At 48.1% G+C, this 24,524-nt stretch overlaps 1 protein-coding gene across 1 annotated transcript in view; it reads right to left on the bottom strand.

Annotated features, from left to right (window-relative positions):
- Positions 1–24,524, bottom strand: part of LOC147669012 (zinc finger protein 638-like) — a 472,920-nt gene that overhangs the window by 343,325 nt on the left and 105,071 nt on the right. Inside the window, exon 6 of the mRNA XM_086948283.1 lies at positions 15,832–15,972. Within this exon, the coding sequence (XP_086804409.1) occupies positions 15,832–15,972 (141 nt within the window). The remainder of the gene's footprint in view (positions 1–15,831; positions 15,973–24,524) is intronic.

Here is a 24,524-nt window from a genome sequence, read left to right as displayed (position 1 = left end):
GACCCTGTAAGGAGGGCAAACTTCCATCTGGATTAGAAGGGTCTGGGTTACCAGCCCTACTGGCATCATAAGCCTCTAAGAGACCAATCAGAAAGGAAGTGGTGGGGTTAGACCCCTGTTTTAGTTTCCTGAGAGTACACACTTGTCTCATCTCATGGAAGCTAAGAGCAGTATATTTTGAAGGGATGACCTGTGGAGGGTCAACTGACACAAGGGGAGACTCAGTGTTTCCTCCTGTGACCGACATACTGCTTCTAGTGTGGTGTAAGTGATGCACCTACCTACACTATGTGTTACCTACTGGTCCCTTGCTAGAGTTGTAGCCAAGGTGTGCTAAGCCTTGAGGAGCTACAACAGCTGGTTCAGTAGAACTCAGAGTATTCTAAGCTTTAGTTATATGTACCTAACAGTACTTACGTGATCTTTCAACAAGATATTCTTAGGATACGTGTGGTAAAACAACAGCAAGCTCAAATCCCACCGCTGCCACCAATGTGAGAAGGTGGCCTGATATGCAGTGCTCACTATTCTAGTGAACACTATGTATCAGTCCAGCAACCCTTATTGATGATTGGTTGTAAGTCAACCTTATAGACCAGCTATCCTAGTAGCGTGGATACGAGCAGTCTAAGGCTAAAGACTCGAGAGGGCGCGTTAAGCCAGCTGTTTACCACACATATACCCCTTGAATACCAAGTGAAAGGACACCACACAAGTGTTATGAAAATAAACAGTTATTTATTTAAAGATCACAACAGCCCTGTACTCTTTATGAGGACAGGGTACTAAGCACAAACCAAAACTCTTACAAAAATACTTAAGTTAGCACAGTATATACAAATGCCCGAGGGGCACGGAAAACCATATACTCTGAAAGTGGAATGCGAAATTCCTAGCAGGTAAGTACAGTACTAATAGCTTTTGGAATCGCTAGGACTTGACTAGGGAATCGTTAGATTATGTCTAGGAGGCCTAGGGGACTCGGGTGCAGTGTGTGCACTCTCACGCGAGATGCGGGACAAAAGTCTATGGTAGCTAGGAATTTAGAAAGTTAGTGTTCTCGGGCGAACCCGACCTGGTAGGGAGAAAACGAAAGTAGATTCTGACCCTTGGATAGTGAGGCTATGCTGGGGCACCGAAATGCCGAAGTTACCTAGCCCAGGGGCTGCAGCTGCATAGGTCTGAAAAGACGTCGGGAATCCTCGTAGACGGACCAGGAGCCGGAAGAAAAGATGCTGGCCGGTGACCAGTGAAGAAAGTTCAGTCGGATCCAAGCCTGGATCTTGAAGATAGATGACACCTGAAAGCAGAGGGGACCAAGTTCGAGACTACTAGCCAGTAGTCAGTGGGCACCAGGAGGGCACCGGATGGTAGCCACCTCGACTAGGTGAGTGGGTGACGCTTGACTCGAAGATCTCACGGACCAGGAGGCGTTGTCGGCGACCAGGATGGTGGATCGAGCTGTCCCACGAAGATAGAAGCTGTCGGCGTCGCTGGACCCAGGATTGGGCAACAAAGCCTTGGCAAATTCAAGCCCACGCGGTGGACCTAAAATGGCGTCTGGAGTGGACCAGGAGGGTCCGGGGTGCCTCTCTTGAACAAGGAAGCAAGGGCCAGCCTGGAGCAACCAGACCAGCAGTCGTGAAGTCGTTGGGCGTCGTTCAGAGGGCCACAAGCCAGCCGGCTAGTAGCCAAACAACGCGGTGCACAGCAAACAGCAGAAGGGCCCCACGCAGATCGTGGAGATGCAGGGGGGCTGATCTTGGGTGCTGGAGCTGCGCAGGGTCGGGGCTTCTCGGACCCCAAAGCACTCACCAGTGGAGGACACGGTGGGCTTGCAGTAAAGATGTCGTGCAGTCTGGGCGATCGTCGGTCCCTTGAGGTCTCGTCGCACTCACGGTTCTCAGCTGGGCTGTAGAGGTGAGTAGAGGTCAGAGGTGCCAGGGAAGCCGGGTCTCGTCGAGCTGGGTCGTCGGATTCGTGATGAAGGACTTGCAGCAGACCGCAGTGTTCTTTAGGATGGTGCCTGCGGATGCAGGGTGACTACTCCTTAGCCACAAGGGAGAATCTTGAAGAAGAAATCGTGAAGTCCTTTCGAAGAAAGTGGTATCTTGATTCCAAAGATGATCTAATTTTAACAGGGGGCCCGCTCCCATCTTTATACTAAAAAAGGGGGCTGACCCGGTGACTAGGTCCTGCCTATGGGTGGGACTAGGTGGGGGGTGGTTACACCCCTCAGCCATGCCGGACTTCCCCAGGCCAGGGGCTGGTGTGCCCCTGGAACTGGTTCAGACCGGCCTATGCGTAGTGAGCACCGGGGTGCCACTCAGCAGTCACCTTCCTGTAAAGCCCTGCCTACCCAGGATACACAAAACCATGTCTGGGACGGTGCTAGCACCGCCCCTGACAGGAAACCCTTTGTCCAGGCTCCCCTCGCTGGAAGGACTCCCAGCTGCAGGGGGTCAGACTCGTGTCTGTGGTGGCAGCATCCATTTTGTGGAGCTGAGGCTTCAGTTAACTTTAACCGGGGTTCACAGTTACATACATGTCGTGTCCCTCTAGAAGGGTGGAATGCTAACCCCGTCGCCAGAATTGGCGAGGGGTTAGTATTCCAATTCGTATGACACCTTACTCGACATGTTTTGATAAAGCAATACCAAAGATAGCATTTAACCGCGAGGATTATAATGCACTTAAGAGTATATGGTATGCGATATCATGGAACAGCTATTAGGACTTGATTCCGCAAGCTGCAGACAGGCTCAGCTCGTGCCAGAGCACCATCTCACACGATTCCAAGCACTCTGCCTTCAGGATTGTCAAGGCCTGCCATAGGAGTGACTGATAGGAATCTGTGTGTCCATTTTAGGGTTAGGTATAGGTATACTACACCTACAGCAAAGGGTGATTACACGACTTTGCCCCAGCTGTCATGCAGCCAGTTGTGTCAAATTTAGGAGGCCAGCCAGGGGTGGCATAATACATGCTGCAGCCCCTGGCAGCCCTGGGTACACCTATGCCCTGAGTTACAGGGTCTGATAGGGTGGCCCAGTACCAATTGGAAATGTACCTAGGGTACATGGAATCCATTTTAAAGAGAGAGCAGTAGGCCTGGGGTCCTGATTGGCAGGGTCCCAGGTCGACTATGTCCAAAACCAGCTAAAACACAGGGCAAAAAGTTGGGGGCAACCATAGTCAGGATGTACCTTCCTACATCAGGCAGGTGTTGCAACAACTGTTCTAATGTGTCGTAGTGTGCCCTGTTGTATCTAGCCAACAGGGCCTGTGTATTGGAAATCCTCCAAATATTAGCAGCTTGCGCCGCCACTCGCTTCCCTGACGCCTCCAGACTCTGATTCCTTGTCCGGAGGTGGAGCGTCACCACTAGTTTTTGAGTTAACCCTCTTGCGGGCATTGGCCACTACAAGGGAGTCCAAGGGGAGCTGTCCTTTGCTGTAGGTAGGGTCCACTGGAGCAAACCTATACTTTCTCAATCCGTGGGTTGATAACCCTAGCTTTAGTGGGTTCCTTGAAAATGTCTATAGCATGCTTGAGGACCCCCATAAGCATAGGCAAAGTTTTAGTGGAACGTTCAGAGGTGGAGAAAGTGTCGAATAAGAAATCTTCGTCCACTGGTTCTGCATGCATTTCGACATCATGGTTGAGTGCTGCCCTTTCTATCAATGCGTTAAACGCCGCCGTGTCCTCAGTTGGTGATTATTTGACGTTGTAGGACTGGGCGTCTGGTGCAGCATGTGGATCATCAGGGTCCACAGTATGATCAACAGCCTCAGACCACTGTTGTGGCTCATCCTGATCAGTGTCAGCGTGATAAGCGAAGGCCACTTGACCATAGTCTTCACCCATGTCCTCCTCGCTTTGTGCTGGAGAATTTGCCATTTGCTGCGGATAGTCCTTAACACGCTCAGAGAACTGGTGAGGTAGCAGAGTCCTTCTTGCGTTTAAGAGGAATTTTGTAACCCTCTAAGGGATGTTCAGGCGCGATCTTCCGCTTGTGGATGGTCAGCCTGCCTGACTCAGAGTCGATAAAGAGTTTCGACTGGTTGTCGTATGATGGCTCGTGGAACACAACCCCTTCGGAGGCGGGCTTCCAGGGCGCCGACAACGTCTTGGAAGGTTCAGCGCCTTTGTGGAGGTCGAGCTACTTCGCTCGAGCCGTTGGCGGAAGACCGAACTTAATCGGAGGTTGTCCGACGGTCTTGGTGCTGGATGCAGTGGTCGAGTCGAGCTGCTTCAGCGCTTGAGGTAGACGGGTGCTCGGTGGCGTCGACTCGAGCTCCTGGCGTGTGGTCGTTCCTGCCTTAGGCGTCGATGATACCCGATGTTTCGGGTCGGCTTTGCTTTTTTGCTCGAGGTGCTTGCTGAGCAGTGGCTTGAGTCCCGAAATATTCGGCTCGACGGCCTTCTGTGCTTGGAGGCCTTTGGCCTTGTCGCCGTCAAGGAGGCGTGTTTGCTAGATGAGCTGTGCTTCGACGCTCCAGTGTTTGAGGCGAGAGGCACTTTCGACGCCGAAGGGGTGTCGATAGTCTTGGATTGGACTGGCGTCGACGTCGAACCGACCACCATCTTAAGTAGTTTTGGTTTCGATTTCGGCTCCGTTGGTTTCGATTTAGAGGAATCGACCGATGGCTCCTTAGATGTGTTCCTAGCCTGGCTTGGACGCGGGGCTATAGAACGCGGTGGAAGATCTTGGCTAAGGCCTTTTAGCGATGCCTCGACCTGAGCCGTAGGAAGCACAATGTCAGTAATAGGCCCCGCGACTGCGGTTGGGCCTGGCACATATCTGGAGTCGTCATCGACGGCTCCGATGGCCCCTTCGTCGTCCCCTACCTTGACGAAGTCTTCGTGGACGTACTCATCAGCTTGCTCGTCCACCTCGAAGTTGGAATCATGCTCCGACGCTGGTTCCGACTCCTCAGGAACCTCTTCTTCGTCGTCTTACTCTTCGACGCCTTCTTCGTCACCGGCCTCGAAGATGTTGACTAGCTCTGGGGCCGACTTGCGCCGACTGCCTCCCTGCGCGTCAAAGTTTAAGCGTTTTCTTGGAGCGGAACTTCGAGCAGGCCATACATCTGGCCTAGTCGTGGTCGGGGGACAAACATTTATTGCACACAGGGTGCACATCTATGTGGGGGTATTTCGAATTACAGACGGGGCATCGTTTAAACGGGCTCCGATCCATCGTCGTCGTAGTCTGGGCCTGTGGTTTCATAGCGAGGAAACTGCTTCCGACGTCCGATTTGAAGAAACTGGAAGGAACAGGCACCGAACGAAACAATACTGACGCTTTGAAGACCTTTAGGCCTTAGGAAAGAGTTAATACAAAGTTTCCGAACTTGAGTCGAGAAAGTACATCCGAACCCAATGGCGGAAAAAAACAATCTGAGGATGGAGAGGATGCCCATGCGCACTGTAGTCCAGGGGAGGAGCCACCTATCTCGTGATGCTTCGAAGACTTTTCCAGGACAACAATGTGCAATCATCCGGACCCAACACTAGGCGGCGATCTATGCACAGATATGAATTTAGCAGCCCACATGCCTCGAACATGCAATGTTCTTTCAGGGGTTGTAGGGTTTGGAAAGAAAACTTTCAGCTTGACTGGCTCATTTAGATGCTGGAAAGGCACCTTTGGTATGAATGCTGGATTTGTCCGCAAGGTGACATAGTCCTGGGAGAAATGCACAAAGGGCTCCTTTATAGTGAAGGCTTGAATTTCTCCCACTCTTCTGGCGGAAGTTAGCGCTAACAACAAAGCAACCTTCCATGTCAAGAACTTTAGGTCAGCTCTATGGATGGGCTCGAACGGGTGCTTCATGAGCTGTGAGAACAGTGTTGAGCTTCCATTCCGGTGGCGAGGGTTTTACTGGAGGATAAGCCCGGAAAAGACCCCTCAAACTGTTTAATTAGCGATGAAGAGCAGAGCGATCGAGTGTTAGCCATTTTTCTGGATCTGGATAAGGCCGCTAAGTGGACCTTTATTGAAGAAAAAGAAAGACCAGATCATGCCAAATGCAATAAATAGGGCAGTATTTTCTCTGCTGGCGCCTTTCTAGGGTGTAAAGCGCTAGAGATGCACCAAGCGCAGAAGCGCTTCCATTTGAGACGATACTTTTTAATGTACTCTGGGCTCTTGCTTTCTTTAGAATGTCTCGGCAGTCCTGAGGAATTTGGAGATGTTCGAATTATAGGAAGTTAGGACCCATGCGTGCAATTTCAGCGATTGAGGATCTGGGTGAAGTACCTGACCCTCGTTGCGTGACAGTAGTGTTGGGGTTACCAACAGTCTGATCGGTGGCTCTTGTGAAAGTAGCATGAGCTCCTGAAACCAATACTGGCGAGGCCACTTGGGAGCAATTAGGAGAAGACGGCAACTCTCCAACTTAATCTTGCGTACCACTCGTGGAATCAAAGGGATCGGAGGAAAAGCGTATGCATAGATCCTTACCAACGCATGGACAGGGCATTCCCCCTTGATCCCTGTTGAGGGTACCTGCTGGCGTAGTACCGGCATTTCTTGTTCTGTTGCAAATAAATCCAACTTCGGCTTGCCCCATCTCTGAAACACCTTGCTCAACTGGTTGTTGTGCAGTTCCCACTCGTGGCAATCTGACAAGGACCTGCTCAGTTTGTCTGCTAATGTGTTGTAGAGACCTCTGACGTGTTCCGCCTTGAGAGTTATGTTGTGAATTGTTAACCATTGCCATAACTCTTGGGCTACCCTGGATAATGTTGCTGATCTCGTTCCCCCTGCTTGTTTATATAAAACATGCTGGTAGTGTTGTCCATTCTGACCAGGACTGAGGATCCTGCTATCCTGGGGAGGAACGCTTGAAGAGAAAGAAATATGGCTTTTAACTCTAGACTGGTGATGTGGCATTTTTTGTGCTGTTGAGACCATTTTCCTTGCACCTGTAAGTCCTTGAGAAGACCTCTACAGCCCTCCATGGACGCATCTGTTGTCAAAATGAAATCCGGAGGAGTCTGCAAGAATGAGAGCCCCTGTTCCAGATTGCTGAGCTGAGACCACCATTGAAGAGCATGCACCATCCGGTCGGTGACTGATGGTATCCTCGAAAGAGCCGGTCGCTTGATGCCATTGACTATGTAGCTCTTCCTGTAAAGGCCGCATCTTTAGACGCGCCAATGGAATGAGGTTGATGGCCGTAGAGCATATCACCAGAAGTGATGCAAATAGGCGAACTGAAAGTGACTTTTTTTTGACAGTTTTATGGCCAAAGCCTGTAGTCCGAGTTGTCTCTTGAGACAAGAATGCCTTGCATTCTACTGTGTCCAGGAACTAGGGACTAGGAACAGCAGGTTGTGTCTCGGAACCAATTGAGATTTGCTCTTGTTGATTGTAAGGCCTAGCGATTGAAAGATAGCGGGATATTGTAATGTCGGACTTTACTTTGGCCTTTGACAGACCCTTGACTAACCAGTCATCCAAATACGGGAAGATCTGTACCTCTGCTGCCACAGGAGCCAGGCACTTTGTAAAGATCCTTGGGGCCGACTTGAGGCCAAATGGGAGAACTTTGAACTGATAATGGGAGCCAACGACAGTGAAACGGAGGTACTTTCGATGCTTTGGGTGGTTTCGGATGTGGAAGTACGCATCTTCCATGTCCAAGGAAGCCACGTAATACCCCTCGTTGAGGCAGTTGAGAATGTACGAGAGGGTGACCATTCGGAATCCCTGCTTCTTGAGATATCTGTTCAGACTGCGTAAGTCAAGGATCGGTCGTCATTCCCCTGATTTCTTTTTTTTTGAGGAAAAAACGGGAATAGAAGCCTGCCCCTCTGATGGTTTGGAACCTTCCCTACTGCGTTCTTGAGAAGCATTGCTTGAACTTCCTTGATCAATAAGTGAAGACGAGGGGGAGGGGGACCCCTGGGCGGAGTTGTTGGAGGTTTGGTGGTGAACTCCAGGGTGTGACCATGTTGGACCAGGTCCAACACCCACTGATCCGTTATGTGCTGCCATTGTTGTTGGAAGGCAGATATCTTCGCGCCCACGGGAAGGTAGGGCACTAAAGGCGGTGCCCAATTGACCTCACTGCTTCTTGTGATGGTCTCGTCCTTGATTGTTGTGAGCCTTCTGCCTCCTTGGCGAGAGAAACCAGCCGATCCAGCCTGGCGATAAGAGTCCCTCTTTGGGACATGTTTCCCAAAGAGGGACTCTCCGTCATATGCCATGTCCAGTACTTTCAATTGAACTTCTGGACGAAAGGTAGCGGCTTTCAACCACCCTTGACGCCTTAAGACAGCCGCTCCTGCTAACTGTCTGAAATTTGTGTTCGCAATATCTAATGCGCAGTCGATGGATTCCGCCGCTGCGCGCTCTCCTTCCATTACTATTTTCCGCGCTTCCTGCCTCTTGTTCTCAGGGATCAGGTCTATGAAACTAGCCATTTCCGACCACATTTAGCGATCATAGCGCCCTATAATCGCCAAAGAATTCACCGCTCTTATGGATGCTGCAGCCATGGTGCAAAACTTTTCCAATAAGGTCTAAGCCTCGCCCCTCTATCAAGTGGTGTAGAAATAGGGGTAGCTGGGTTCTTCGACCTTTGTTGTGCAGCCTGAGAGATTACTGAATCCGGGCGTGGATGACCAATAAGGCACGCCGAACTGGTGAGCGGAGCACAGTACTTACTTTTCAATACTTGGCAACACAGCAGGCACAGATGCCGAGTTTTTAATTATCTTTAGGCCCTCCTTCCAAATTTAGTCAATGATAGGAATGGCTCTAGACACCTTCCTGGTTTCCTCTTTAAAATCATGAAGAAAGCACTCAGTTTGTTCCACTGTCACCGGGAGTTTAAATCTGTTTGATGCTCTCTGCATCAGGTTGTGAAACCCACCTATATCTTCAGGTGGTGAATCTGAAGACTGAGGAGTCGGAGGGGATGGTATGGGGATAACTTATTCATTCCATGGGTCTGATGAAGGTACATTAGGCAACTGTCAGTCTTCTACTTCCTCTTCTGATGACGTGTCCGGGGTTCGCGGAGGCAATTCAGGTGGCGTAGGTTCCACGACTGGAGAAAGCGGTGGAATTTGAAATGGAGGAACAGAAGTACTAGGTTGAGGCATTTGTGGCGGAAAACATGGTTTATAATCCGCCAGCATATCCTGTAAGTCCTGTATCAGAGTAGGTGGTAATGGAGTGACTTTTGAGACCCTAGGCCATCTGATGTTCCAAAGCATGAGGCACTATGATTTCCTCCTGGTAGTAATGTTCAGTGTAAGAGTCTTCTTCACCATCATCTTGGCACTTGAGATCAGACGGGTGACGCGCCACACCAAAAGCTCCTTCATTATCATCGTCCTCAAAATCATCCTCTTCATCATCGGAGTAAGATTCTAGAAGAGGAGAGGGCATAAGTGGTGGCATAAGAACCTTGTTGCCTCTTGTAGGATAGGAGTTGAAAATTCTTCGTTGAAAGTGGCGTACAAAAAGTCTGATTCTCAGCAATAGGCTTCAGTGAAGCTGAATCAATTTGGATGGCACCGATGACAAAAGGTGCAGCCGCCAGCTGAAAAGAGGTCATCTGTGGTCTTGCCGTCGACGGGACCGTCGTCGACGGGACCGTCGATGGACTTGTCGATGGAGCTAGCGTCGACGGGACGGTCGTCGACGGAGTAACTGTCGGTGGGCTCGTCGTCGACGGGGCAGCCGTCGACTGATTCGTCGTCGATGCTTTCTTCATCGACAAGAGTCGTCGACAGTGGTGTCGATGACTTTGTAGACGGGCTCTTTTTAGACGACGAAGGCTTTGTTGACGAGGAGGTCTTCGTCGAAGAGTAGTCTACGAGAGCTCTTTTAGCCACAATACAAATCTTTCTAGACACAATAGGTGAAGTAATAGATGTAGTGGATATCATAGCCGTAGAAGAGGAGGTTGAAGTAGAAACAGTAGTCACTGGTGAGGAGACAGTAGTACTCTTAATAACGGTTTTATTTGAGTGGTGGCTGAGGCTCCAGAGACAGAATGTTGAGATCTCTGTGAAGAGTCTGAAGTGGAGTGGGAGGTTTTCGCATGTTTTCTCCCCTCACTTGTCTTATCCTCTTGAGAACTCGCCCTCTTGCTAGAGGTAGAAGCTCTATCATCATCTTCCGTGGAAGAGGATTTAAGCCGCAAAAGGACTCTGGCCTCCCTATCCCTTAAGGTCTTAGAAGGGAAGGTGCGGCAGATCTTACAATTTTTTGCCTAATGTTTGGGATAAAGGCAATAATTGCAGTACTTCTGCTGGTCATTCACATGGACCCTCTTCTCGCAGGTTCTGCAAATTCTAAACAAGGCCTTCTTATCAGACATCTTGATAGCTCTGAAGAAAAAACTGAGTCAAGACTCAGGGAGACTCCCTTGCACACGACGAGCGGTGAAAATCTGAAGAGCAGGCTCTGCAGAGAAGGTTCTAGAGGGTGCTGTAAGCTGATTGGTTGGAGCAAAGACTTTGGTCTTTTTAGTATAATGAGGTACATAGGCTACTATAATCTAGGCCTCAGCCTTTTCTAGGGCCTACTACTACAAAGTGCTTTTGGCACTGCTTCTTTATTTACCGTGGGACTCCCGCCTCGGCGATGGGGAATGATTCAGGCATGTGAATCTATGAAAGATACCCCAATACTGGATAAGTACACATGAATCGAATGACCTTACACCAGCAAGGAAGGGGTGGAACAATTAAACAGAACAAACCATTCTATCAGAGAGGAAGTGAAGAGGACACTCACAGAAGACAAGCCACCCGGAGGGACGAGAGTGCAGAAAAGGATTAGTTACTTACCTGTAATCCTAGTCTTCTTCCAGGGGTATCCTCATCAAAGTCATAAGCATTAGAATATTCCCGCCCATGCGCGGGACCCCGGAAACATATGTGCCCCACATATATATATATATCCTAGACATTTTGAAACCCATCACCAGAGTAATCCCGAGAGTTTGCAGTACAATTGTATAGCAGAGGTCCCCAAGAGAAAGAGAGGAAGGGAACTATGTGCCAGGAGGTCTTCTTGGTTGCGCCTCACAGGCCTCAAACGACGCATCTTAAACATTCCTTTTTCTGGTTTCTCTCTTCGGTGAACACGCTGACGAGGAGATGAGTCTTAGACAGAGCTGGACACTGAAAGCGGTCGGTCTAGAGAAGAAAAAGGAGTTCAAGCGCCGCTTTGAGACCAACAAGGGCAAAGGGGCTCAACAGAGGGAACAAACCCCTCAGTGGTCCCAAAACAAGAGATAAAGGCAAGACCCAATTTCGAGGAGGCAAATCGGGCAGACGTAGAGGAGGTCACCAGCAGTCTTCTAACACGGCGAGGGGAGGAAAGGCTTGAGCAGTGGCTTCCTCCAGCGCCGTTGCCCACTACAGTGGGAGGAAGTGCTTCACAACATCTGGCAGAGTGGGTCAGCATCACAAAAGATCGTTCGGTGCTGAATATACTGCGCAATGGATACATGCTACGTTTCCGTGCGCTCCCAAAGAACATTCCTCAGAAGAAATCTCTTCCCCCACCAGCTGGACCTGCTCCGGAGAGAAGTGAAAGTTCTTCTGCAAAAAAGAGCTAAAGTACCTCCATCTCAAAGGGGAAAAGGAGTCTACTCCAGATATTTTCTTGTTCCCAAAAGAGATCAGGAGGACAAGTTCAGACCCATCCGAGACCTTCTATTCGTGTGCTTATGACTATTGATGAGGATCCCCTGGAAGAGAAGGATTAGTTACTTACCTGGAATCCTAGTTCTCTTCCAGGGGTATCCTCCTCAAAGTCATAAGCAACCCTCCCGCCTCCCCGGGCAAAGGATTATTTTAAGTTGGAGATATGGTTAAACTAAATGTTTGATGTTTTTTTCAGTCTCTGCAAAGAACTGACCTAACTGTCACCCCTGAGGCATGATGGGAAGCTGGGGGGTCATGGGTGCCTTAAAGGCACAGTGTCAGTTTCCTGCATGTTGATGCAGGTTAGCTTTTCAGTCTTTTTGGACTGTAGTTTTGCAATGCAGCCTGGGAGCTTCCTATGCTTTCAGTGTTTCATGAGAATTTCCACTGCTTTGAGCATTAAAACAGTTCTAAAACTGTTGTGGTCTCATGTTTATAATGCATGTTTGTTCATGGTTTATGGAAATTCTTTACAGCATAATTCAGCTCTGGTGTTTATTAGGAGATATATATATATATATATATATGGGGCACATATAATATAATGTTTCCGGGGTCCCGCGCATGGGCTGCAATATTCTAATGCTTATGAGGATCCCCTGGAAGAGAACCAAGCTGAAGGTCCTCGCAGAATGGGGAGGAAAGGCGGGTCATGAAGGAATCTGCAGCTAGAATCTTCTCTACCAGATACATCGTTACCAAAGGTAAGTAACTTGTACATCTGATGGAGACTACTAGCCACAGATTCCTTAACGTAGAATAGATACCCTATCAATACCCAGAGGGGAAGAGGGCCTGCGCGAGAACCTCCCCAGTTAGGAATAAACACAAGGCCCCAGCAGGGGATGTGTTATGGGAACAAGGGTGCCCCAGCCCCCACCAAGCAGAAGTAAGCAAGAACAAGGGGAAGGGAAGGCCAGGATACCCCAATACCATCCAGGGTACAAGGGACATCCGCCAGAAAACCCCAGAGGGACAGACCGAGCGAGAGGAGTACCAAGGAAGAAAAGAACCACCCCAAACTCCAAGGAGAAGAGGTAGAAACGGAGGCAGAGCCCGCCGCAGGAGAACACACACAGTGAAGGGGACAGCTGAACAGGCATCAGTCTTGAGGTGCCGACAAGGCAGGAACGACTCCACAGGCGTGAGAAAAAAAGACAGTCGCACAAAGCTCCAGCAGAACAAGAGGCAGGAGCACAAGGGTACACGCTAAGGCCCACGGTGGTGGACCATAATGAGCAGGCGTGTGCAGCCGGCAGATGGAAAATACCATGAAGCAATGCGCTGAGAACAAGCCAAGCGCAAAACTAAGGCAGGGAAATCCAGAACAACCCCCAAAGGAGGACCATTCCAGAGACACAAACCAACACACGAAAAGAAGTAGGACCAGCCAGAAGAGAAAGAGGAAAAAATACGTAGGACTGACCTAAGCAGTCAGCCAGAACACAGGAAAAGACTAGGAGATTCCTAGCCCCCCTGGAACACAAGACAGAGGACTAGGCCGAAACGCCAGACAAGAAGGCAGAAACAACATAACATGATGCCGTAGACGGCATGCCAAAGCCGGTCTCGCAATGTAGCGGATACGGAGAATGAAAGAACTTGTAACAGCGCAAGCTGCGCCAAGACAAAGGCAAAAGAGACCGCACCAGCGGTATACAGTGAGGCCAGAAAAGGCTAGGAAACCAAAAAAGGGTGTCCACACCCTCCCAGCTTAGGACAGAGCTATACAATAGCTACAAGTACCCCACTTAGGGTATGACACATCCCAAAGAAAACATGGGAACACCCCTTAGGGAAAAAATCCCGCAGCAGACGACAAGTACCTGCGTATAGTACCACAGACGGCTTACCAATCAGCCAGAAAATACACAGATGGTCCAAAACCACAAAAGCCAAAGGGGCTGTACCAGCAGCCAACAGTACAGAGGGGAAAACCTAAGGACCCCGAAGGCACATGAAACCGCACAGAACACACAGACGGGCCAACCTAAGCACTAAACCCAAGAAAAAAGGTAGGATAAAGCCTCCCTTAAATCACCGGAGGACAGACAAGCCAAGCTTACGGAGGGGGGAGGGGGACAAAGCCCCGCAAAGAGCCACTGAATGGCTGAGTCAGCGTGGGTGTTAAACAAAAGAACCCCATCAAAACTCAGGTCAACCAGACGCTCCCAAACATTCTCTGGAAAAACTCCATCCCGCAACCAAGCATGGCAGCGGAGACCCACAGAACTTGCCACAGCGCAGACTAGAGCATCGGAAATACCAAAGGTAAAAACAGAGAATAAACGCGGCCAACTCCCGGCCATCCAACACATGGTGCCGTAGATCAGCGCGAACACCTTCCTGGGAGGCGCGAGACAGAAGGGACTCCTCAGAATCCCACAGGCTGGAGGTAGCCCTGGTCAACACACAGTGTGTTGAGCGCTCACAAAGCAGCACTAGAGGAAGCGTAGATGTTAAGCCCCCATGAATCCAACCACCAGGCCTCTCGTGACAGAGGAAACAACACTGAAGGTAAGAAAGGAAAAGCAGTCTGCAGAAGAGGGCCCTGGGTAGAAGGGTGGAAAGAAAGACAGACTGGATCGTGCGGAGCAAGACTGGCGGTCCAGGAGCGGTTGAGGCATCGGATCACCCGTGGAGGGACGCCCCAAAAACAGGTTTGTGGAGGGAAGCTTCGAAATGAAAAATCAGCTCCCTTCCACCAAAGCCCTGGTGGACAACTAACGAATGTCCCGTAGGTAATGGGGTGAGGTTGTGCTGCAGCCATGTGTTTTTTTCTGAATTTTGGGGGGCAAGACGTCTTCGCTACTAATGTCACCTTGTCCCTGCAGTTCTTGACCGTCGAGGTGTATAGAGTCTGAATCTTGTACAGAGAAGGCTTCCTCCTCTACTGCCAAAGTCGTGGTGGCTTGTTGGCCGGAGCCCTCACCAAAGAGGTCGGTGTGTCTTCGATGCTTTGAAGCTCCATCTCACGACGTCAAGCCGGACGATCGCAAAGTCTTTTTTGATCGGATTGATCTGCTGCCTTCGAATGTCTTTTTCCTTGACGTCCAGAGACAAGCATAGGGTGAACACTTTGTGCGAGTCTTTGTGCGAATACATCGCGTGGAACAGAGGACAGAATTTAAACGAAGTCCGATCCATCGACGGACAGCTAACCGGGCACAGTTAGGACTCTAAGGTCATCCACAAGGCATTACAATCAAATGTCGATTCAGGTGTCAAAACTATATGCGGAGAAGTGGGAAACATTTACAGAAACAGACCCTTCGAGGGTAGAGAGGATTGTGCGTCTAAGGGAACCAAAAGAACGGTTTTGAACTGAACTGGAGCGCAGCAATACACGTCCAAACCAGATGGCGGAAAAAAATACAATTTAACAATGATTTGATGCCCATGCGCACTATCACCAAAAGAAGGAGTCACCTTACCTCGCGACTAGGAAAGACTTCTTCAGAAAAAAAAGTGCAAAGATCCGGACCCAACACTAGATGACAGGAGTATGCAAAGCATGTGTATCTACAGCACACATGCCTGGAACATTATTTTCCCAAGTGAAGAGCCAACACTACTCTAAGCAATCTCACTGCCACTAGGGAGACAAACGTTTGCCTACAAAATAAGTTTGTTGATCAAACTCTTAATTGCAAGCTTAACTGCAATTCAATTTGGACATTCTTTCTTATAAAGAGGGCAGCCAGTAATGAGTATTGTTGATTCTTCTCCCCCTTTCACTATTTTTTTTTTCAATTGCCTAGAACATACCCACCCGAATTCCAGATGAACACTTTTTTCCCTGGTTTTATTGTTAGAAAAGATTAACCATACACGGTGTAGGACACTGGACTGCCAATTTGGAGGAAGAGAAGCCTCTTTGCTATATCAGCCACGGCCCTCACGAGACGAAGTTAAAAAATACAAAAACAAAAGTAGAAAAAACAGGTTTCTGCAAGAATTCGGGTCTTACCCTTAGTTACTTAGCAAAAGTGTTAACAGCAGTACCAACACAATTAAGAAATTAGAATGATAACTTTCCAAACCAATTAATTTAATAAGAAAACATTTCATGGTTCTCAAAAACCAAGCAATTCTGCCTTGAGAAGCAGGACAGTTTTACATTGCCAGACCAATATATGTATGTTTTACCTCATTTTTACAGCGTATAATCAGTATATCACTTGCTTTGCCGAATGGCTGTACAACTTTCAAGATATCTTGATCTGTGTAACCATCATCAGGCAAGTCTGTTATATGAATAACTGTTCCAGGATCCATTTTGTTTTTGAACTGTGAAAATAAATTAATAAATCAGCTGCATTTTCCGGTATGCTTTAAAGATATACGTTGTGACTTGGATCTGACTGAAGAAATTGCAAATTATAATGACTCAAAGCGGACTAAAAGTTAAAAGCATCCGAACTAGGAAAGCACACTTTTGTAGCAGCATTTTGTACTAGTTGACATGACGTTATACCCAACCACCAAGGAGAAAAAGGTCCTTGGCATATTACTAGAAACAATATCCTAATTGGAGGAGAAAATATTACTTGCAATTAGAAAGTACATACCGTAAGAACCGTTTGACAAAATATTCAACGACTACTGGCTGTAGGAAAGTGGGTTTCAGTTGCAGAAACCTACCCACTTTTTGCCATACTACTGATGCACATTTTCTTGGTGTGCCCTGAGACCCTCCCAAGGCATGTGCTCTTTCCCCAAACCTAACCCAATTGGCATCTCTGGCCACAGGTCAGCACACCTGGGAAAGACAGATAGACAGACAGACAGACAAGCATTTACATTGCAATAGGTCTCGCAGTGACATTGTTTTGAGCTATTGACATTGTAAATGACTTTTTTTAAACATAAATAAAAAGGCATTTGCTATGGACTATTGACATTGCACCACACAACAAAATACTCTGCCACAACTTAAGACACCCTATTACTAAGTGGCCGATTCTGATAAAAAGAAATAGTATTTCATTGTGTCCTGAATCTACAATGCAATGACAAACAGCAAAATGTGTGTAAAGTAGTTTGTAGGCGCAGTCAATGTACAGAAGTTAGCTATGGATCTATGAGTGTGTAAATTGTAGACACAGTCAATGTACAGAAGTCAGGTTTGGATGTGTGCAAGTAGTTTGTAGGCGCATTTAATGTACAGAAGTCAGGTATGGATGTGTGTGTGTAAGTAGTTTGTTTGCACAGTCAATTTACCAGAATCGCTGCATCGCGGGCTGCGGAGTACAGGGAATGCTATTTCTGCAATAGTCACAGGCTGTGCCAAAGTCCAATAATTCGCCGAGTTTTTCCAGCTCCCATAAAATAATTCAGGGACGGCATGTGATGGCTGCCGACCCCGGGTTCAGACCTGGGCAAGCACTGTGCTCAGGGCTCCATGAACACCTCGTGAGCTGGGGTACAGACATGCAAGCTCCTGCTCGCACTTCCAATTTAGAAAACCGTAAAATGTAAGTGTTGGCAAAACATCTCCTTGTCTGATGCACCGCAGTCAGATAAGACTCTGCATGCTTTCTAACCTTTCTCCCATTAAACACATGTGGCATCAAATAACCTTCTGGGGTTGCTTCCCCTGTACACAGGAGTCATGTGCATGAAAGATTGATCAATCACCAAGATCGATCAATCACCAGAAATAAGAAATGCGTTACTTACCTGTAACTGCAGTTATCCAGTATTGGTATCTTTCATAGATTCACATGCCTTAATCATTCCCAGTCGTCGGGGTGGGAGTCCCCGGTACATAAGAGTAATGTCATAAAGACAAATACATAGTAATAGGCCAGAGGCCTCTCATTAGTAACATATCCATGTCCTTTTGCAACACGCATTTACAATGCAATGGTTTCGCCTTTGGAAAAGTTAGAGCTATTGGCATTGTAAATGACAAAATTTGTATTTATGTGCTGGTTTTGAAAACAGATAAATAAATGGCATTGTCATGTACATTGCCATTAGCTTAATCTCTCGCAAATGTGAGACCTATTGTACCCTACGGACAAGCTCAGCAGACAGCAATTACTACCACACACACACCCAGAGCCCCACACACACACACAGAGCAACACGCAGAGCCACACGCACATCGACTTTATGTAGTTATTAAAGCCAGTCCCTTTTTAACCTCTGCCTCCTTTTGCCACCGTGGGTTGCATTTTCAGTGAAGTGGATTCAGAAATAGTCATCTGTGTGTGCATACCCACATACACACAAAAAAGTACTAGGTAAGCAGATGTAAGGGTAGACATGAGGGGCGGACACCAGAGTAGGTCATTTTCTCTGCAATCTGAGCGTAGGCTGGGCACGAGGCAGCTGGGCCCGACATATAACCCCTGCCTGATTAAGTTCCTTACAGATCAGGTCATGTTATTGACAAGTTGGTTACAGTCAAACTAACATACAGTTCCACATACTGGTATGAAATGGAGTCCTGTAACTGCACAGAGCAGCAGTGAAAAATCCATCAGGTCACCTACGTACAAGAACTCACTTTACAAAGTATTCTGCTTCCGCACTGGTCACCACCAATAACCAAGTTAGACTCGTATCAGACTAGAATTGTGCATGTGCGATATCACAGGTGCCACCGACTGCTGAAGCGGGAGGAATGCCCCACTGGACAACCTTCCCCCTGACACAATGTGCATGATGAGGGTCTGTTTCAGATACCACTGAAGCCCAGTCTACTTCAGTCACCAGACATCCCCCCCACACCTTCCTAGAGTGCACTAAGCAAGACATTCCGAACCTAAATGGTAAAAAACACAGTGCACACTAACGTGCACACAAAAGGTAACCCTTCTAAACATTGTCGTGTGACAGACGTGAAAATGCTTCAATGTCCCAAGTGAGCCACACCTACCCAAAGAAAGCCCAATCCCTTGCTCTGCAACTTCTGCCTCTCTGGAAGGTTCTGAATGGAAGTTTCAAGATGAGAAGACACATTGTCCCTGTGAAGTGCAGCGTACGAATAAAGCAAATCACCCTGTAGTGCTTTATGACACATATACATACATAGTACGTGGCCGTGCTTTACTGCACAGTATACCACCTGGCCATTATCAATGACATCCTTTTTAGAATGCGCGACAGAGGAGAGCAAACCCAAGGTATGTATTGTGCACTGATGTGACGTCATCCGGATACTAAAGAGACACCCACTAAACCGTGCCTGCTTCCTAGAGCAAAGAGCCCACTTTACCGTGAACAAAAGCACTTAACATTTTTTGTACTTCAAATCTGACCTAAGACACTTCAAATGAAAGGGCTTGGTTTTAAACTGCAAGCAAAAATTTTTTTAAAAAATGTGATCCCAAAATAGCGACTAATTAACAATTGAAAGGCTAGTACTTAAAAAAATACACATCTTGTTTCCTTTACAAACAGTGCTCTGTCATCTTTTTACCCATCAACAAAAAGAGCTATTAACCTGTTAACCGCGGCGGTAATTCCGCCGCGGTGCGGGCCTTTCCGTGCGCGGGTGTGGCGCCGTCGGCCAATGGCCGACAGCAGCACTGGGCAGGTAGTGTTGGCGTCGGCAGCAGTTAAGAGGTTAATAATAACCATGTATAGGATTCACACAAAGTAGAGTTTTTCAACAATGCAGAACTTCCGACTGGGCCAACAAAGTTTCACCAAGGCCTAACTTTAGTTTGAGAGGTCTCTGAAAAGCACTCTGGTCACCGTCTTCTCCCTACAGCCCACCAGTGACGGCGCGGTCAAGGTTCAAAGCTGGGGTTCATCAGAAACATGCGAGTGACTGACTAGGAGTACTCCGAATTGATCATGGCATAAAATCTGACACCATGAGGTTCAACATTTATGGGGTGCAATAAACAGCACCTATTCAGAGTTTCTCGCTAATAACATGCATCAAAATCCAAGTACTGCTAAATTCCAACCCTCCCTCCCCCCCACCCCCCCTAAATTCCATAATTTTTTTGACCTGTTGAAATGTAACAGATCAGATTTTACCGCTCCGGCTACCCAAATGGTGCAATCATTTCACAATTTTGACCCCTGCGAGATGTGCCATTTGCCCGTGGACCAGAATGATCAGAGCCACGTGGAATCGGGCCCTTGGCCGGATATCTCTCCACTATCATAGGGCTGATGCTCACGCCTCAAGGCGCTCGCTGCTGGTTGCACTGCACGCTGTGTGTTCACTGGACGCTGTGTGTTCCCTGCACAGAGCTTGCCATCCCACAGCACATCTTTCCAGAGTGGAGATGTGCCCTTGTGTAGAAGGCATTCTCGCTAATGACATGCATCAAAATCCAAGTACCGCTAAATTCCAACGCTGTCCGACTTCACCCTTCTTTCCTACGAGGATTTCTGTATCTTGGCCCATCCCTCCAAAGACACATCTGTAGTCATCACATGTAGCGAAATTAGAAGTATGAACGACAGACCCTGCCTCAACTTCTGTGGGTGAAGCCACCAGTTTAGAGCATGGACAATGGTAGGAGTTATCCGGATTATGTCGTCGAAAGATCCCCTGGATTGAATCCACTGAGCAGATAGGCCCTCCTGAAGTGGACGCATACGAAGGTGGCAGTGTGGAATAAGCAGAATGTATGAGGACATCATTCCTAACAGGGATTTGTACAGGGGCACCGTGATGGACTTTTTGGATTGAATCCGGGTGGCCAAGGTCCTCAATTTCAATTGATGTTCTCGTGAAGGGAAAGCCTTTCTCTGAACGGTACCCAGAACAGCTCCTAGGAAAGTGAGACACTGGGATGGATTTCTCTTCGTGAGAGTAAGCCCCAGATTGTTGAAGAGCTGAAGATAGGCGTTGGTCACGCCTGCGAAAGTAGGTGCCTTGACGAGCCAGTCGTCCAAGTATGGGAAGACTTGGTGATGTTGACGGAGGTACGCTGCTATAGGAGAGAGGCATTTGGTAAAAATGCGTGGCGCGGACTTCAGGCTGAAAGGCAATACTCAAAACTGGTAGTGCTTGCCCGCCACAGCGAACCTGAGAAATTGTTTGTGCTTCCTGTGGATTGGTATATGAAAATATGCGTCTTGAAGTTCTAAAGACACAATGAAGTCTTTCGCATTTAGGAGTTGCAGCACCTCCTGGATGGACACCATACGGAATGACTGTTTTTTGAGGTATTGATTGAGGTCTCTTAAGTCTAATATAGATCTCCATTTTTTCTCCTTTCGAATGAGGAAGAATCGGGAGTAGAATCCCTTGCCCTTCTGATTCCAGGGGACTCTTTCTATCGCTCCTTTTTTGAGCACGAGGGAGAGTTCTAATTGCAGCAGATGTAGATTTTTGTGCCGCATTGTTACTGCCGGCTTTTGTGGAGGAGTTTCCACGAACTCCAGAGAGTGACCGAATTGAACAATTGGAGGACCCATCGATCTGTTGTAATTTGTTGCCAATTGCGAAGAAAGGATGAAATTCTCCCGCCAACTTTGCAAGGTGGAGAGGAAATGGAGACCTGCGGCTGAGAGAAGTCATTGCCTTCGTGCTGTGTCCTTCTTCCCTCCTAGTCCGCGAAAGGAAGACTTGTTGTAGGACGACTGGTTTTGCTGCAGTCTTTGCTGGTACTGGGGTTTGTATTGCTTATTGGAGCTATACGTGGATTTGTACCCCTGATAGGCGCCTCTAGAGGACTGACTTCTTCCTCTGGAGCCCCAAAAGGAAGGATGTTTGTATTGGAGAGTGCCTAGAGCCTTTGCGGTATCAGTATCTTTTTGCTACCCTGGAGCATCTCATCGATGTGTTGGCCATAAAAAAGTTGACCGTCATACGGCATGTCCAATACTTTGGTCTGAACTTCGAGCCGGAAAGATGTTGCTTTAAGCCAACCTTGGTGCCTCAGTACTGCTGCTCCTGCCAGCTGACAGAACCCCGTGGATGCGATATCCATCGCCACATCAATCCTCTCCGAAGCGGAACGCTCGCCTTCAAGGAGAATCTTTTTCGCTTCTTTTCTGCTCCTCTGGAAGCGAATCCAAATATGGAGCGATATCTGCCCACATTTGGCGGTTGTAGCGTCCCAACGGTGCTAAAGAGTTTCGGGCACGCACTGTTAGAGCTGACATGGATGAAAACCTCTTCCCTATGTTATCTAGTTTGACCCTTCTTATCTGGCGGCTCAGCCAATGCAGCTGATGGATTTTTTGACTTGCGCTGCGCTGCCTGGGTAATGACAGAGTCAGACTTTGGACGGCCAGTAAGGAAAGCTGGAGCTGTGTCTGGAGCTTTATATTTTCTGTCCAGTCTGGGCAGCACTGGAGCCAGAGATGAAGGGTTTTGCATTATTTTCTCCCCTTGTTCCCAGATGTAATCAATGATGGGAATGGACCGAAAAGCTTTTTGGAACGGTTCCTTAAAATCATAAAGGAAGCAATCCTGTTGTATTGCTGTTATTTTGAGTTTGAATCGCAACGCTGCTCTCTAGGATGTTGTGGAATCCAGCAATGTCTTCCAGATGGGATTCCGCTTGTGCCTGTACAGGGGATGCTGGACCTGGAATCACATAGTCATCCCATTCGTCTTGTGTGTCCTGGAGCTCCCCTTCCTCGTGTTGTTGCTCCTTTTCATCTTCCTCAGAGGATGGCTGAGGACGTGAAGGAGCCTGGTCTTGATGAAGGACTAAATGAGTAGGCCGAGGCCTTGGTGGCGGTGTCACAACTGGCAGAGGCGGAGCAGTGGACGGAAACCTCTGCTTGTAGTCTGCAATTAGAAACTGCACAACGGAAGCTGGGAGAGACACCATAGGCTGTAGAGGAGGCGGAGGAGGTTGGAATTCCTCCTGGTACTCCACATCATCCTGTCCTTGTTCCTCATAATCCGAGCTTTCATGAAGTTTTACGTGTAGCTCAGAGGGGCTTGTCGGAACAGAGCCCTCAGACTCCAGAAGATGAGCAGGGGGGAAATGGCTGGACCCTGCTCGGAGAAGCTCGGAGAGGTAAATTTCGGCGTCAGAGTACGTGTGGTCATCCTGAAGTGTGTATAAGTACACTTCAAAGGAGGCGACTCTACCGTCGAACCAGTTGACGGAGTGGTCGTCGACGGGGGAACATCAACAATCAACCCAGATTTCTTTGTCGACTGTCTTCTTCGATGAAGACTTAGTCGACGGCAGCGTTGTCGACGATGGTTGCCTCGTCGATGACTTAGTCGACGCCAGTGTCGCCGCCGACGGCCTAGTCGACGCTGGTGTCACTGTCGACGATTTCGTTGACGATGAACTTGTCATCGATTACTATTTCGTCGACAACGATGTTTTCGTCGACTTAGATGGCACTTTTGTCGACGATGACGATTTGGACTTCATAGACTAAGACGGTGGCGTCGTCTACGACTTTTTGATAATAATCAGATATGGAACAGACCTACCCGTCGACGAGGATGTAGTAGTCGTCGACGTTGATTGTAAAGAGGACGCCATCAACGTGGAAATCGTGGCTGTCTGAACTACAAACTCAAGACCGGGACCGAGGGAGAACGAACACTACGTGCAGATTAAAACCAAGCTTATTACAGATACCATACGAATTGGTTGTGAATAATGGCACCATTCTGATGGCCTATCTGCCACGATGTACACTGAACAGGAGGAATTGACTATTTTCCTTCATAAAAAGGCTATTAATGCCATGTACACTTGAAGCTTTGAACAAAAAAAGTCTTGAGAGAAAAACTACCGACAAACGTCCTCAATATCTTTCACCCTGAAGTCCTTCATACGAAACGCGTTGGCTACGTTTTTACATGAAGACTTTGAGCCGAAGTTCACGGCGTCGCGCTTTCGGGGTCTTGGCCTCGTTTTTTCGAGAGTCTTGGGTGGACTGTCGAGTCTTTCGGGCCGTTTTGGGGCGTCGATACTCCTACCTTTTCAGTAGTTTTCTTATTATCGGTCTCTGCAACCGTGTAGCCGATGTCTTCGGCGACGTAATCCTCCTCGTCGGTCGAGAGTCCCAGGTCTCGAAGGGATGGCGCTTGGGCCTTGCCCTGCATGGTGTAGTTTGCGATCCTTTGCCTCTCTCTCACTCGAAGGGTCTTCTGGGTGAATGCGGAGCAGACGTTGCAATCTCTGCTTTCGTGGTCGACCGGCAGGCAGAGGTTACAGACTGGGTGTTGGTCCTTCTGCGCGTACTTATGATGGCAGTTGCGGCAGAATTTGAATGGTGTGTTGTCCATGTCTTGCGTTCAGGAGACCCCCTGATTGCGCATTCTCCTCTGGACGTCAAAGAAACTCGAAATTCTTCCCTTCTACGTCATCCTTCCGATGGTGTAGTCTTCCTTAGTCTTCTCCAATGTTTTTTCTCCCAAAACTAGTGTCTTACTTCTTTTTTTTCTCCAAATCTCTGGCGCCCTCTCGGGAACGATCCAGACCCAACGGCGGAAAAAAGAATCTGAAGAATCTGAAGATGGCGCCCAAGGGTGGGAGCTTCCGCAGGAAGCATGCCGACGTCACAGGACATGTTTTTTGTAGACAAGGGAACCCCACAAAGTAGAACCTGGGGTAGAGCGATGCTTTTTAAGGAACAATGGTTCTGGTTAGGCCTAATTAGGTCCTGGTCAAAGTGGCGAGTATTTAATAAACGCTGGGGAGCAAGAACTGTAGGTACAATTAGAAATCTTTTATTTCAATCTTTGTTTTTTATAAATATACATAAATATTTATACAGTATTTCAGGTGCTCAGGTGAATATTCCTTACAATAATGCACTTGAACTTTAAGAAAAACAGCATATTCCCGCTCTCTTAAATATAACGTCCATAATAGACTTTGTGAATATATGGTACATAATGGGACTCGCAAAATGTTGTGCCTATTGTATGTTGATAT

Source organism: Lissotriton vulgaris, unplaced genomic scaffold (assembly GCF_964263255.1).
Source record: "Lissotriton vulgaris unplaced genomic scaffold, aLisVul1.2 SCAFFOLD_1591, whole genome shotgun sequence".
Lineage (NCBI taxonomy): Eukaryota > Metazoa > Chordata > Amphibia > Caudata > Salamandridae > Lissotriton > Lissotriton vulgaris.
Note: the sequence above shows the minus strand (reverse complement) of the source record. Positions and strands in the feature narration are given on the sequence as shown.